A 14,673-nucleotide genomic window follows, 5' to 3' on the forward strand; every position below is an offset into this window, starting at 1 on the left:
TGGCACGCCCCGGGGTAGGAGCATCACGTAATTGTGTAACTGCGAAGAAATTTAGCGGTTACGAGATTATTGTAATAAACTATTTCTAACATCCCTGTTTCAGGCAAACCATCATGATAAACAGCTCTATCCACTGACTAATGCACCCTATAGCCCCTTCACTGCTCTGGGTAGCTCATTTTGATGCACAGATCTCCACACAAATTAAAATCCAAACATCTAAATCCCACTATGACTCATCCAGGCAAAGACTTTTCCACCACGTTCTCCATTCTCATTGCCAGGAGGGATGGGGGAAATTAGGGGAAAGGAATGCGCTTTAGAGCAAAGTTAATGTGGGGGTCAGAATTCCTAAGTCTCTTGGTAATCAGTGGGACTAGTTGTGTGAGTATGGAACAAAGTGTTCAGAATCAAGTCCACTAGGCCTCCTGGCTCCATCTTCCAACATAGCCCTACCCTGTGAGTAGTGGCATTGCAGTCAAGAGGATAGCTGAATTGGACCCACAAGAGAAACTAACTTCCCTTTTTTAAAATGTGGAATATGGTTTGTAAAAGCGGTTGTTGTTTTTTTTTTAACAGTATCTTCCATGTAGACAGGTTGCAAAAATTATTATTTTTAGTTTTTAATTTTTAAAAACACAACATATATACTAAAATACCAGATTCTTCTTCATCATCATCTCTACAAATGAAGAGGGTTAGGCTTAAAGGAAGGAAGGAAAAGTGACATATCTGAGCCAGGCATCAGTATTTGGTTGGGAGTCACTTTTCCTTTTTTTCCAGGTTAATTTTTTTAGTGACTAAAGCTGTACATTGGACTCACACTGCCTAGTTATTAGGTAATCTCCAGCTGTCAGAAACCTATCCAAGAATGAAACTTAATGGGGAGTTCTCAATTTAGCATCCAGTATCAAATTAGTCCTTTGGCCAACCTTGTGCCAGAAACTCAGGTGGGGAGCAGACTGACATACAAACAGATAAACTCTCTCTTTAAAATAGATAGCTGTCCCTTTCTCCACCCCTGCTAGGCCAATGGGATTATAGCTGTTCTTCCACTTAAAGTTGCACATAATGGCTATGGCATTTCAATTGTGTGGCAGCAGTGAAACATGATCCTCCAAACAAACCCGGGACTGGATTATTGTTGTCTGGGTCCCTATATCTGGCCTCTTGCTGTCTCCCTGTGTGTAACTGTCCCTCCTACCAGACTCTACCCTTTCCATTTTATGAGAAACCATCAAATTCAAGGCACATCCCATTGTCCTGGTACAACCAAACCCTGACCTTGCTTTAAATTATCATTAGAGGAAGCTACATATCAAATTAGCTTAGGAGAAGTTCTTGAACAAATAGACTCATGGATGAATGGACAGACAGGCACATAAGATATAACAACCAGATCCCTCTATTTAACGACATGTTCTGTTACATTTTACTTCCCATGGCATGAAATGTTCCAGTATTTAAAACAAAACAAATAGTCCCAGTGAAGGTAAGTGGACTGCTTGGATTGCTGCTTTTTAGATGTAAGAGCTGCAGGACTGATCCCTTCCTTAGCTACAACTCTGAGCCTCTTCCTCAGTGGTGCTCTGCCTTTCTGTGTCAGAACTGGCTCCTCTGTCTTGTTGACTTTGGTAGTCCCTCCCATCCGTGTTCCATGGAGCCATGTTTCATAGCAGGAAACAACTAACACCATAGCTCTTCTTGTATTCTCCTTATCTTGTTAACAAGGCACTCTGTGTCCCTTTTGTTTCCTGCACGGCCGGATGTTTGCGCCTCTCCTTCTGTTTCTAACTTCTTCCCCTCTTGGCCACCGTTATGTCCCATGTGGAAATAATGAGTAAAAAATTTTTGCCGCAAGGCTCTGCAATGACATTTCTGACAAATGATCACTAACCTCACAGCCAGTTTGGAGGATCATGTTTCACTGCTGCCATACAATTGAAATGCCATACCATGAAATGCAACGTTAAGTGGAAGACCAGACAGACAATTCTTACATCATTTCAATCAATGGGTCTGCAGCACTGGTATTCTTAAATATAGAGCAAAATTAATAATAAGGTGGAAAATGTTCTAGGTATTAAATGCCATATTTCATCATTGTTATGTATTCGATAACCCCTCGTTTGTTCAGGATACTTCCAGTTCCAATATCTACTGAAGAAAAGCATTGCTACCCCAATGTGTCCTTGTTGATCAAACACTAGACTGTGAAACTTGAAACATAAATTCTGTCCCAGGCTCTGCTACCAACCTGCCTTGTGACAGCACTTCACCTCTCTGTGCTTTGTTTTCCTCCTACATAAAGCAGGGAGAATGATACTTAGTTTGCTTCTTGTAACTTCATCTCATGAGATCTGTGGATGAAAAGCACTGTGAGAGCCAAGTGTAATTTATTATTGATGTATGCCCAGTAGCTATTCTGGGGTAATGGAAAAGAGGCACGCAGCTTTCAGGGTCAGGGTCAGAAACATTGATTCCTAGTTGATTTGCATATAAAAGGGTAATATGTTAACAAAACAAGAGTGTCTGAAAGAAACAGCGCAGAGTCTTTGGTATGCACTTGGTTAGCTTTTATGCAGCATCACTGTTGCTTGTGCCAATGTAAAGTTAAATAAGTAGATCAGTGATAGAATGAAAGCTGGTTAGGCAGCATTGTTTTTAGAAGGGGAATTTGCATATTTTATGTTGTTAGAATAGGGATGTTAGATAGCCAGTAATGGAATAATCAACTAACCTCATGAACTCTTAGTGGTTAGTTGACTATTCTATAGTCCCTCAGGGTGGGGCTAGCAGCCAGTACAATCCAACCCCGCTCCTGGGGAGCCCCCTGCCACCCCGTGCTGCTGCCTCTAGATCAGAGGCAGCACCATGGGGTGCCAGGTGGGAGCTGGTCTGCGAGGGGAACCGGTTTAAAAACCAGCTCCCCTCACAGACCGGCTATCTGCCAACCCCCGCTACTGCCTCTGATACAGAGCCAGCAGCATGAGGTGGCAGCAACCCCTCTCCATGGGGAGTCCAAGCTCCCCATGGACAGAGGCTGCTTGAGAGGGAGAGGGCAGGTGGCACAGGCTGGCTGTGGACAGCCTGTTCTGGAAGCAGCCCCTGTCTGCGTTGCAGTCTGAGCTCCTCGTGGACAGAGGGTGCTCCAGCCTCTGTCTGCAGGGAGCTTGGACCCCCCCCCCCACAGACAGGGGCTGCTGCTGCGAAGCAGCCTCCCCTGCCACCCCACCCACACTGCTGCCTCTTATAGAGGCAGCAGCACAGGGGAGGGGGCAGGTGCTGGGGGAACCGGCTTTTAAGGCAGTATGGGCGGAGCGGAAATGCGAGTAGTTGACTAGATAAACCGATAAACCTAGGCTTATCAGTTAATCGTCTACTCGACTACTGGTTCAAATCCCTAGTTAGAATTCTATTTTAAAAATGATACATGTACCAGTATAGAGGCAGATAACATTCCTACCTTACAGAACACACACTGGACTGAGTCCAACTTATTCCCCCTCCTTGTGTATCCTTAAATGACAACAAACACAAACTTGCTTTTGAGCTTGGCTGTTCATAGGATTCTCCCCTGCAGGGCTGCTCTGCCACAAGTTCCCTCTGCATCGGGCCAGGTCTACACTTAAAAGTTTTGCTGGCATAGCAGTGTCAGGAGTGCAATTTTGTTGTTGCTTTTTTAAAGTGACATACCCTGTCCTGTCAATGCGTAAGGTTCTAATCTCACAAAAGTTGAATACCCTTTCCCCAACCCCTTCCCTGTCTGTTCCTCAAGGCCTGTCCTCCACTCCATCCATTCCTGTCTTCTGTTGCTTGCTCTTCCCCGCCCTTCTTCACATGCTCATTTTCACCAGGCTGGGGCAGGGGTTGGAGTATGGGGGGGATGGCTCTGACTGGGGGTGCGGGATTTGGGTTGGGGCCAGGTTTGAGGGGTTGATGGGCACAGCTCCAGTCTGGGGTAAGGGGGATCAGGTGCAGTCTCCATCTGGGGGTGCAGGCTTTGGGATGTGGCCAGGGATGAATGGTTTGAGGTGTAACGGGGGGCTCCAGGCTGTGGGTTACGGACAACAGGTTCAGAGGGGGAGGAGGCTCTCAACTGAGGCAGGGGTTTGGGTGTGGGAGATGGTACAGGCTGTGGGCTCCAGGGTAGGGCCAGAAATTAAGAGTTCATGGTGGAGGAGGGGGCTCCAGTTGGGGATGCAAGCTCTGGGATGGGGCTGTGCATGTGGGGTTTGGGAAACAGGAGATGTGAGCTCTGGGCAGTATTTACCTTGGCTGGCTCCCAAGACTTTGGAAGCAGCAGCTCCTAGGTGGAGGTGCAGCCAGGCAGCTCTGCACACTGCCCTCACCTGGAGGTGCCATTCCCATTGCTTCCACTGGCCACGATTCCTGATCAATGGGAGCTGTGGAGCTGGCGCTTGGGGTGGGGACAGTGTGCAGAGCCCTCCTGGCCACCCCTCTGCCTAGGAGCTGAGGGACCACGTTGCTGCTTTGGGGAGCCTTGTGGAGTCGGGTAAAAAGCATGCCAGCACGTGTACCAACTAGACTTTTAATGGCCCAGTCAGCAGTGCTGACTGGAGCCAGTAGGGTCATTTTTCAACCAGGTGTTCTGATTAACAAAACCAGATGTCTGGCAGCTCCAGCAATGCTGTGTACAGGCAGTTATATTGGCAAAATAACTTAGTTTTTTTCACTCAGGTAATTTGTCTAAGCTATTCTAGCAAAAGCAATTTTTTTGCTGGTTCACCTGTGTCTACAGTAGGAGGGCTTTGCAGGTATAGACAATACGTCTGAGAGAAATAGTGTATCTGACTATATCCTCTGTGGGGTTGTAGCTAAAAGCCTTCATCTTCTCTGGCAGCAGCAAGAGTCAGCAGAATAGCTCTGCATTTGTTAGAGCAGGTTGAAAAACCAAAAAACATTTAAAATCGAAATACTGAAGTTGTTTTCATTTCAGAGGGGGTGTCTGCACAGCACCCTTAGCTCAAAATAAACTATGCAATTTGTGTTACACAAATTGCATAACTTATTTTGAATGTATTTCGTAATAGTTTATTTAATAATTTGGCGCTGTCTATACAGCTGCTTATCCGAAATGTCCCTTAATCCTCGAAAGATATTTTGAAATGAAGGGCATGCTGTCAAGATGCGGAATAGCTCTTTCAGGATACTGGAAGAATCTCGAAATAGTGCCATAGTGCCGATATACCCAGTGTTTTGAAGTAGTTTTATTTTAAAAAATTTTCACAAATGTTTTTATTTAAAAACACTTGCAAAATAGTTATCAAAATACTTCATTTACAGAAAATTTGTTTTCACTACTGTTTTTAAAAATATTGTTGGAGAAGAAAAGGGCATTCATTTTATAGACTTTTCAGTTCCTTTGTGGTAGTTGACTTGTGGTGGTTAGGCTGGACTATAGCTGCAGTGCATGAAATCATACCTACTTCTGTTGCTTTTTATAGATTGTACTATTTCAGTGCTCTTTATTAATGCAAATTGTATTCGAGTGATTCACAGCTCAGTAATGTTGGAGTACAGAGGGCTTATTCAATACATATACATGAGGAGTATTGTAGAATTAAATCTTTTTGGCATATTTTAAAAGCAACTGCCTAGGCCAAACATTGGAGTATGATTTAAGTTTATTCTGTCATCTTTCTACTCTCTTCATCAAACCAAAATTGCCCTCCATCATTCTTCATGCAAGAGAATATTATGTCTGTGGTCCTGAATGTTCTAATTTTAAGACTTGATCCAATGTTCATTGAAGTGAATGGGAGTCTTTCAACTTACTTCACTGGGTGTTGGATCATGTCTTTATTTCATAAGATTTGGGATCTCAGTTAGTGAATTCCTTCCATTGCCAAAAGGCATCAGGACAGTTTCTAGATAAAGGTTCAAGAGTCAGGTGATCTGGGTAGAGAGCTAGGTGTGGCAGACTCTGCTTGCTGTAAGGTTCAGGGTTTTGGCAGCTACAGGCTTGCTGCTCAGCCCATGTGATAACTTTATCCATGGTACAGAGAGCTTTCCTGACACAGGTATGCATATGGTCAGTATCGTGAACACAGAAGTCCAGAGTTTCAAATTTGAGGACATGGAGGGTAAGTAAAAATATATGATTAAGATTTTCTAAGTTGTCTAGGGGGATTTGGATATCCAATTCCAATTTATTCTAAAGATGATTTGGTTTCCAAATCCCTTGGGCACGTTTGAAAATCTTAGCTTGTGTTTATGAATTTGAAAGTGTGGGTTATGATGTGAGGATACACGGGACATAGAAAATCCTCAATGACTACTTGTTAAGCACCTCAGAAAAGCTAAGGGCTCAGTAAACTGACAATGGCATGTGTCATAAGAGGGACACACTACTTTCATATATCAGTGACTCGTTGGGATCGACCATGATTACAGCTATGAGAGCTTGTAACAGAAACTGCATTATGCTTCTCCTGTTAGCCCAAGAGTTGTTCATTGCTGTTTCACATTTCCAAGCCTATCATGTTCCTGTTTAAATTGTTCATCTTCCTCAGCACATCAAAAATGAAGAGGCGTCCCTCACACCCGTAACTTTTTTTTGTTTTTAAGAAAACTTCAGACACAGCAGGAAGTAGGGAAAACAAAAGCTGGTTCCCCGCAGAGTTTCCCTTGTACTGACCTCAAGTCATCAAAGCAGTCATGACTCTGACAGAATTTGTTATCGGCTATCTCGGGCTAACTGGATGTAGTTATTTATAATTTACTGCAGAAGCCAGTGACTTAAAAGTCAGTTTGCTGTATCTAAAACTGAAAAACTGACCTGCTAATCAACCTGAATATGTGTCTGTTGGGACCTGTTTGATGTAACAGGCTACGTCTAGTCAGCTATCATTGGGTCATTTCTATAGATGCCTTACTAGGAATGATTCTCTAATGGAACTCTTGTGTTTTGATTAGCATCTGACACATCCCTCCTCGCTCAGTATATTCTCTATCCAGTTTTTATTGTTGCCTGAGGCCTCAATGGCTGAATAATGTCGTGATTGGTGACCAATTGTGGCAGTAATCCTGCAACCCATCACATGGTTTTCTGACAGAGGATGGTGGCAACTGGAAGGGTTGCATAGTTACTTTGGGTGGGGTTAGTCTTTGAAATATGATAAATACATTAGTTGTTCGTGCTGGAGGTTACTGATTCCCACAGGGGCTCTGTTATGTCTGTTGATGGAATAGATTGACTTACATGCTTAATACACAAAATATGGAATTTGTGAGGGGTTTTCCTGGACATGTGTGGTGGATATGGAATATCTCTTGCTTCACATGCTGTTTTTGTTATTTTCTCTAATTATCACTTCTGAGAGGGATAATCCCAGTGTGTGTGCATGCACATGTGTGTACATACTACTAACCTCTCGTAGACGGAATGTGTCCAGCCTTCCCATATATGTACTTCCGGATTTGGGGCACATCTACATGAAGAGTGACTTGTGAATCTACATTACACCATCTTAATGTGTAATGACTCACTATGGACCTTGCTACAGTTAGTCTTGGAATGTGAACGTAGAAGTACACTAGGACTTTCACTATGCTGTAGCAATGTCAGCATAGTATCAGAGGAGTAGATGTGTTAGTTTGTATCTGCAAAAACAAAGAGTCCTGGGGTACCTTAAAGACTAACAGGTTTATTTGGGCATAAGCTTTTGTGGGCAAAGACCCACTTCGTATAGGTGCATAGACTAATGTCTGCATATGAAGTTGTTGCACTCCTCATTCACAATAAGTCACCATGCAGACAAGCCTGGGGCTTCATCTTAGCCGTGAAAAAACCTGTACCTCTGTAGCCAGAAGTCCTGGATTCTGTGCTGCATGTAATTAATTGGAAAACTTGTGTGTGCAGCATGGTTCCAGTTCTGTCTTGCCTTAAGGATTTGGTTGTCAGAGTGTTTGTTTTTTATTTATGTATGTGTTGGAGGAGTGGGTTAAGGGGGGAGGCATTGGAGAAAGGGCCCTGACCTCAGTTTTATTTCTGGCCCTGCTGTTGCCTGGCATGGTGACCTTGAGCAAGTTTATCTGTCAGTGACAGTTTTCCAGACTTTAAGAAGAGGATAATGATACTTGCCTTTTCTGTAAAACACTTGAAGATCTCTATAAGAAGTGGTGGTTGTTATTATGATTAAAACAGTTTTCAACATCGAATAAACATATTTTCAAGTGACCATAAAACAGGCCAGCTCTTCAGGCTTTAATGACTAATTAGTATTTCTTATTTAAAATGTCTGAGATGTAATACAAATACATACTGAAAGTATCGCAGTGTAGCTGCCATATGCTGGCACTGAAATATTTTAATTAGCTGTGAGAGAGATGTACACCAGTTATTTTGAGTGGTAAATAAACTCTTGGTGTCAGAAATGTGGGAGTTATAGGAGATGGAAAACAATTATAATCTCTGTATAAAGCATGTTGTCTGTTTTTCACTATCTTTAAATAAAAACAGTTTGTGATTCTCAAAACACATCACCTCAGTTAGCCAGCTTGGCAAGTGTTTGAAGACTTGTTATTAAATAGATTGCTGCCTTCTTCATTTTAAAATAGAACGGCACTAGCATACGGTGGTCTTTGACTGGCATAGTGACATGGATGTAGTACATATTTCTGGCACACAATGAGGACTGAATCTTCTTTTCTTCTGGGGCGGTGGACTTGTGGAAGGCTTTCAAGGCATCTGGTTGCAGACCTTCCCTTTAATGCGCCTCTTCTAATTCACTCTCCATTGGGCTTCATTCTCATACCATCTTGTTGGAATCACCAATTGCCTCCCTTCCTGCACATGCTCCAGAGATCTGCTCTACAGTGACACTAAATCACTAGGATGCTGGGCAGAGAAGGAATGGCTGGGACTATATCTTTAATCACCTGTGCTGCGTCCAACCTTTTAAGGATCTCTGCCACTATTGACTCACGGGTAAGGCTGTTCACTTCCATCATGGAACCTTGTCATATTGAAGCCATTTAACTTCACTCTACTCAGAACTGCAATATACAGGGCTTTACGAACTGTGGTGAAAGCCGCTCAGCAGCCCTGCACTGTGCATGCGCAAGAGCCGCATTGCGCATGCGCGCGCCGCCGGTAAACGGGGCGCCAGGCTGAAATCTACTCGGGTGAGTAGATTCAATAGATTGTCGAGCCCATGCAATATACATACACACCAAAGTGCTTGGAAGTAACATGGGACTTCCTAGTTCATGGTGAAAGGAGTTTCATTGCACCTGGAAATTTTGGCACTGAGGGCAAAACCAGTCTTGAAAGTGATAATGAATATAACAAGAATTTATCCTGATTGAGAAATTTCATTTTTGTAATGGACTGGACTGCACAAATGACAGAGACTGTTGTTCCAAGGATGCTGGTATTTTGGTGCGTCCCAATGTGAGTGGTGCTGTGACTCTGGCGTTGGGAGTGAAGGAGGAGTTCTCCTGGGAGAACAGAGCCCACATACTCAGGCTTCTACTCTCTGTATGGCTTGAGCAGGATGTGGAGAGGGAAAGAATCCCATGTTAACCTAGAGCAGTCTTATGGTGATGATTCTTGGCTGCTGGCTATATGCAAGTGTGGGTCAAGGGGGCGGTTTTTACACTGGGTGAATTTCATGGGGCATGGATTGTCTTTGTGTACAACTTTCTGTGCTGTGCCTAGAGCAATGGAGCCCTGATTCCTGGTTGGGGTCCTTGCACTATTGCCTTAGAAACAGGAAATAATAGGAAAGTGGCTTCTCTTTCCTGGCATAGTGGGAGCTGGCTTTGAGGCAACTGTCTGAGTGAGAAGGCAGGTGTGTGTTTCACTGGGCTGTTGTTCTGCCCACTTCTCTTCACCAGACCAAGTCGGGGTCTGGGAGGCTAAAATGACAGACCAGGGGAAATTTGTAGCCTAATGCCCCCCAAACTCTGTTCCTTCTGTTCAGTGAAATACTTGTATTCTTGAATGCTCACCCAACTCTATAATCCAAACATTTGGATGCTTTCCCAAAACTCTGAGCCTCTTTTGGTTGGTACTTAGGCTGATATTTCTCATGCTTGAGTTTTCTCCTGAAATGCCAAGGATAGTTATGTGGTTGAAATGCTGGTCTGGATTAGGACTCAAAGACCTGAGTCTGTTCTGAACTTCTCATGTGACTTTGGGCAGGTCAGAGTCTTTTAGTGCTTCTGATCCCCATTTGTAAAATGGGGATAGAAGTACTTTCTATTTCCCATCTTTTGTTTGATTGGACTGCAACTCATTGGGGGCATGAGATATCTCTTGCTCTGGGTATGTTTAGCAGCCAGCACAGTGGGGCCCTGATCTTGGTGGGACCCCTAGGCTCTTTCAGTACAAATAATATAGAAGAACTGGAAACAATTAGAAAAACTCCCTCACAGTAACTCATGTGGAGTAATATCCGACCCCGCAAATAGCTCTCCTAAATTGACTGAATGCAGTCACAGAGTGAAGGCCCTATCAGGGCTAGCTATAAGTGGTAGAATCGGGTTGCTCCGTTTTGCTGCTTTGGGGCAGGACGAGATGGTAAACACTTTGAAAGCTTTGGTTGAGCTTTTGGATGTGGGTTCCAACCTTGTGAAATAGTCTCCCTAGCTCTAGGCTGGATCCTATTTACATTGTACTGGGTTCAGATCCACTATTTGCTAACATTTGTTGAGCTAAATGTTTGAATTGCAAGATTTGTTTGTTTGTTTGTTCTAGGAGAAAGGACTCCTTTTCCTTTTTTGTTGATGTTTGTGCATCTAGAGTGATTGGTAACAGTTCAGAGAGAACTTCTATTTGTGGTTTGCAGCATCTGTTATCTTGGGTGTATTTTTTCTGCAGAGGCATTTTGCTGCCCCAAAAAGTTCCTTTGCTTAAATTGCAAGTCATAGCTGTAGATGTGAATGTTCATATATAGCACACGCCTTTTTGTTGACTTCCATATTACAGGCTAGATTGGAGAGTGCCATTATTCTGCTACTACCTGGGTTTATCTGATGTCATCATCCTAATTAGTGAGTCCTCTTACCTTACATTTCTCTTGACATAATTCAGAAAAAAATTGACATGCAAATATTTACACATAGGTATGCTTAATATAAAATTCTGTAAAATACTTAATATCAGTTAGAACACATAAGAGATAAAAAGCAATAAGCAGAAGCATGTAAAAGTACTTTTGATGGTCCATTTCCAACCGAGAAGGCTGGAGAAATATTTATCCTCGATCCTGTTTCTGCAAATACTGATCATCGAAATATTTATTTCCTTGTGGAATCACATTAACTTCAGTGGGAATTGCTAATGGTAGCAAGTGCTGTGCTTAATAGTGTTTGCAGCATTGAGCCCTTATTTGGGGTCAGTTTTAAAGTGTACAGAAGTTATTTTTTTGAGGAGAAGGGGGACAATGCTGTGTGGTGGGAGAGATTAAAATGAATGGCTTGTGTTAGAATTCTTTAGCTACATTCCTGACTCTGCTGTTTAACTGTCTGATTTGTCCTTCGCAAGTCACTTTGTCCGAAGTTTTTTGATACTTGGATTCTCACATCAGCAGCCTGATTTTTAGAGGTGCTCAGCACTCAGTGCTCAATAGGCATTGGGGTGTCTGCACATCTGAAAATGAGCTCCTTATTTAGGTGGCTAATTTGGGTTCCCAAACTTTGCCCTCAGCCTCTCCAGGTCTATTCTCTCTCTCTCTTTTTTTTTTAAATTTGAGATAATATGGTAATAAAAGTGTCTGTGAAGATTAATTCATTCTGATAAATCTCTTTGAACTTTTCTTTGGTGTAGAGGTCCAAAGTAGTATTGTGGACTACATAGTAATATACAATGGTTACGGAGAATTTACTGTACTAAATTTAAAATGACGTCTTTATTAACCATATAGCAAGGCACTGGGGGTGAGGAGTGGGGAGGGATGAAGAACAAGTATTTCCAAAGGGAGTACTGTGGTTGTTGAAGGCTAGTGCGTGGTAAACTGAAGTATGACAGTTTTATTTCAGTAGATCTTCCCACATAGATTTCCTCTGCACATTAGACTCTCTCTTTCCTTAATGTTTTAACAGGCAGCTTTCAGACTTCACCTCCCCCTCTCAAATGCAAGATTCCTGTTATTCATGCAGGAGGTTGTGGGAAACAATCCACCACCCCCTGACTCTTATTTCATGAGTGGAAAATCCCTTCTGCTTTTTATGGCAGAACTGTAACTGAGCAAGGATGAAAGGAATACATGTCCTCACCTTCAAACAGAAATGTATTTGGCGACTTGCTGTCGGTGTAATTTCCGAGTGAAATTCATCCCTGTGCTGGCAGCCAGCACAAGTCCTAGGCATTGCTTCAAAAAACCCTCTATTAGTCTGCCTGCAAATTCATGAACTATGGCAATCGGTTTGTAGGTTCAGGATACTTCGTTGGATTCATTCTGTTCACATCTTGAAGGAGAGAAGCTTTATTATTTGTATTATGATAGTACTTAGGAACCCCACTCATGGGTCCTCATCCGTTTGTTCTAGTTACTGTACAAATACACTTTGCTCCTTTTAAAAATGTCCATGCATTCTAGAACTGAGTGGTCTTCATTTGCGTGGGAGAGTTTCCCCTCTTTTAGCTAGTGGTGAATAGGTAAGTGGAGAAGATGACTAGGTGTCAGTCGTCCTTTAATAATAGCCCATGATCTCTAAGTGGTATACATTCAGAACTGGGGACAAAAAGCAGGAAACCTAGGAGGAAGGTCCTATAGTGTAGAACAATTAGTATGGGATGTTAGTAGGACATTCCTGACCCATGTTCTTTTGTTCCCTTGCCAAACTTGAATAACTTTTTGTTTCATCTGATGAAATGGGTTTTACCCACAAATGCTTGTGATGATAATATATTTGGTAGTCTCAAAGGTGCTATAGGACTGCTTTTTTTTTCTGTCTGGGAAGAGTTAAATGTATTCTAAATGCAGGAGCTGAGATTGTTGAGGTGTGATAACTCTTGTTTCTCTCTCTTCTTGAGTTAGGGTATGTCTACACTTGCACCCTAGTTCGAACAGGGATGCAAGTGTAGGCATTCGAAAGAGTCAATGAAGTGTGGATTTAAATATCCCACGCTTCATTAGCATGATCTCACCAGCGCGTTACGCCGATCAACAGCTGTTTCTAAAGTGAAAGTGCACGTTAGTTCGAAGCAAACCCCTTGGTTACTTGTGAGCAGTAATGTTAGTTCGAACCAAGGGGTTTGGTTTGAACTAACGCGTCCTAGTGTGCACTTTCACTTTCGAAACAGCTGTTGATCGGAGTAACGCGCCAGTGAGATCATGCTAATCAAGTGCAGGATATTTAAATCCCCGCTTCACTGACTCTTTCGAATGCCTATATTTGCATCCCTGTTCGAACTAGGGTGCAAGTGTAGACATACCCTTAGGGAAGAACCATTAAGTGTCTGGGACCTATGTTTGCTTTTCCTTTGTAATGTAGGAAGGTGGCTCTTTCTTTTCTATAATTGAAATGGCCACTGATGCACAAAAAAGAAAACAAAAAACCAGTGATTAATGGCCCAGTAGAATATGAGCCCTTGTATTTAACTAGATACACATTTTCTTCCACTGTCATCCACATGCCGATGCTCAGGGCTTGACAAACGGCTGCAAAAGCCACTCGCCAGCCCCACACTGTGCATGCGCAAGAGCCGCATTGCGCATGCGTGCGCCGCCAGTAAACAGGGTGCGTGGCTGAAATCTACTCGCCACAGGCAAGTAGATTCTATAGTTTGTTGAGCCTTGCTGATCCTCATTAAGCCCCATAGCTACATAAGGGCCAGAGCACTGTTCATTTCATCAGTAACTTTCCAGTTGTCCTGGTCCTATCCTGCTTAGTTCAGGTAATAAGTTTAATATCTTTTTAGTATATTTAAAAGGATTCATAACTGCTGCATCCTTAAAAGCAGATTCTGTTAGGGAAAAGAGCAGGACTCATATTTTTATTTGAGTGGAGATATCTGTTTATGGACTAAAAATAGAAATCAGATTTGAGTCTTCATTGATCTGTCCTGAGTTCCTGTTTCTTTAACATAGTGCGTCAGTGGACATTTCAACTATAGAAAAGAAACAGATGCTTAACTACATTGCAAAGGAAAAGCATACATGAGCCCCAAACTGTGACTGAGTCTTCCTTCTCCCATCATGACTGGGCTCTGGAATAGGGATGTAAAAAAGCCTTAAATCAGTAACTGTAACCATTAAAAATCCTAGTGGTTACACAGTTAACTATTTTTGGGAATTACATCTGGGTGGGGCTAGGGAGGGAAAGATGGTGAGAGATATTTCCCGTGGTTCCCAGGGAGCTGGCTGCTCCATGCTGTGGGCTCTGCAGTAGAGCTGGCAGGCTCCTTGTGCATACCGGCTCCCAGCCTAGCTCCTGGGGAGCCGCTGGTTGCTGTCCTATGCTGCCATATGGTTCCCCAGGAGCGGGGACAGCAGCAGGAGCTGGTACACACCTGGAGCCAGTACACACTTGCAGGTCAGAGTTTAACCAGTTAAACTTTTACATCCCAACCTTGGAATGGTCCCAGAGCTCATGTTCCAGGCCAAGCCCAAGACCAGATGTCTGCACTGCAGTTTTTATATCCCTGCCACCAGAATGAGTCAATAGGGGTCAGTTGGAGGTGTTTTACTGCAGGGTAGA

General features: G+C 43.1%; 1 protein-coding gene across 2 annotated transcripts in view; it reads left to right on the plus strand.

The window, feature by feature from the left end:
• The window catches only part of PARVB (parvin beta), an 88,655-nt gene that overhangs the window by 9,414 nt on the left and 64,568 nt on the right, over positions 1 to 14,673 (plus strand). Inside the window, exon 1 of one of the 2 annotated variants that reach the window (XM_075899641.2) lies at positions 10,891 to 11,022. The exons of the other annotated variant lie outside the window; for it this stretch is intronic. Within the exon in view, the coding sequence (XP_075755756.1) occupies position 11,022 (1 nt within the window). The 5' untranslated portion in view covers positions 10,891 to 11,021. Of the gene's footprint in view, positions 1 to 10,890; positions 11,023 to 14,673 lie in introns of those variants that run through there. 2 annotated transcript variants of the gene reach the window in all.

This window comes from Pelodiscus sinensis, chromosome 1 (genome assembly GCF_052426305.1).
Source record: "Pelodiscus sinensis isolate ZL-2025 chromosome 1, ASM5242630v1, whole genome shotgun sequence".
NCBI classification, from domain to species: Eukaryota; Metazoa; Chordata; order Testudines; family Trionychidae; genus Pelodiscus; species Pelodiscus sinensis.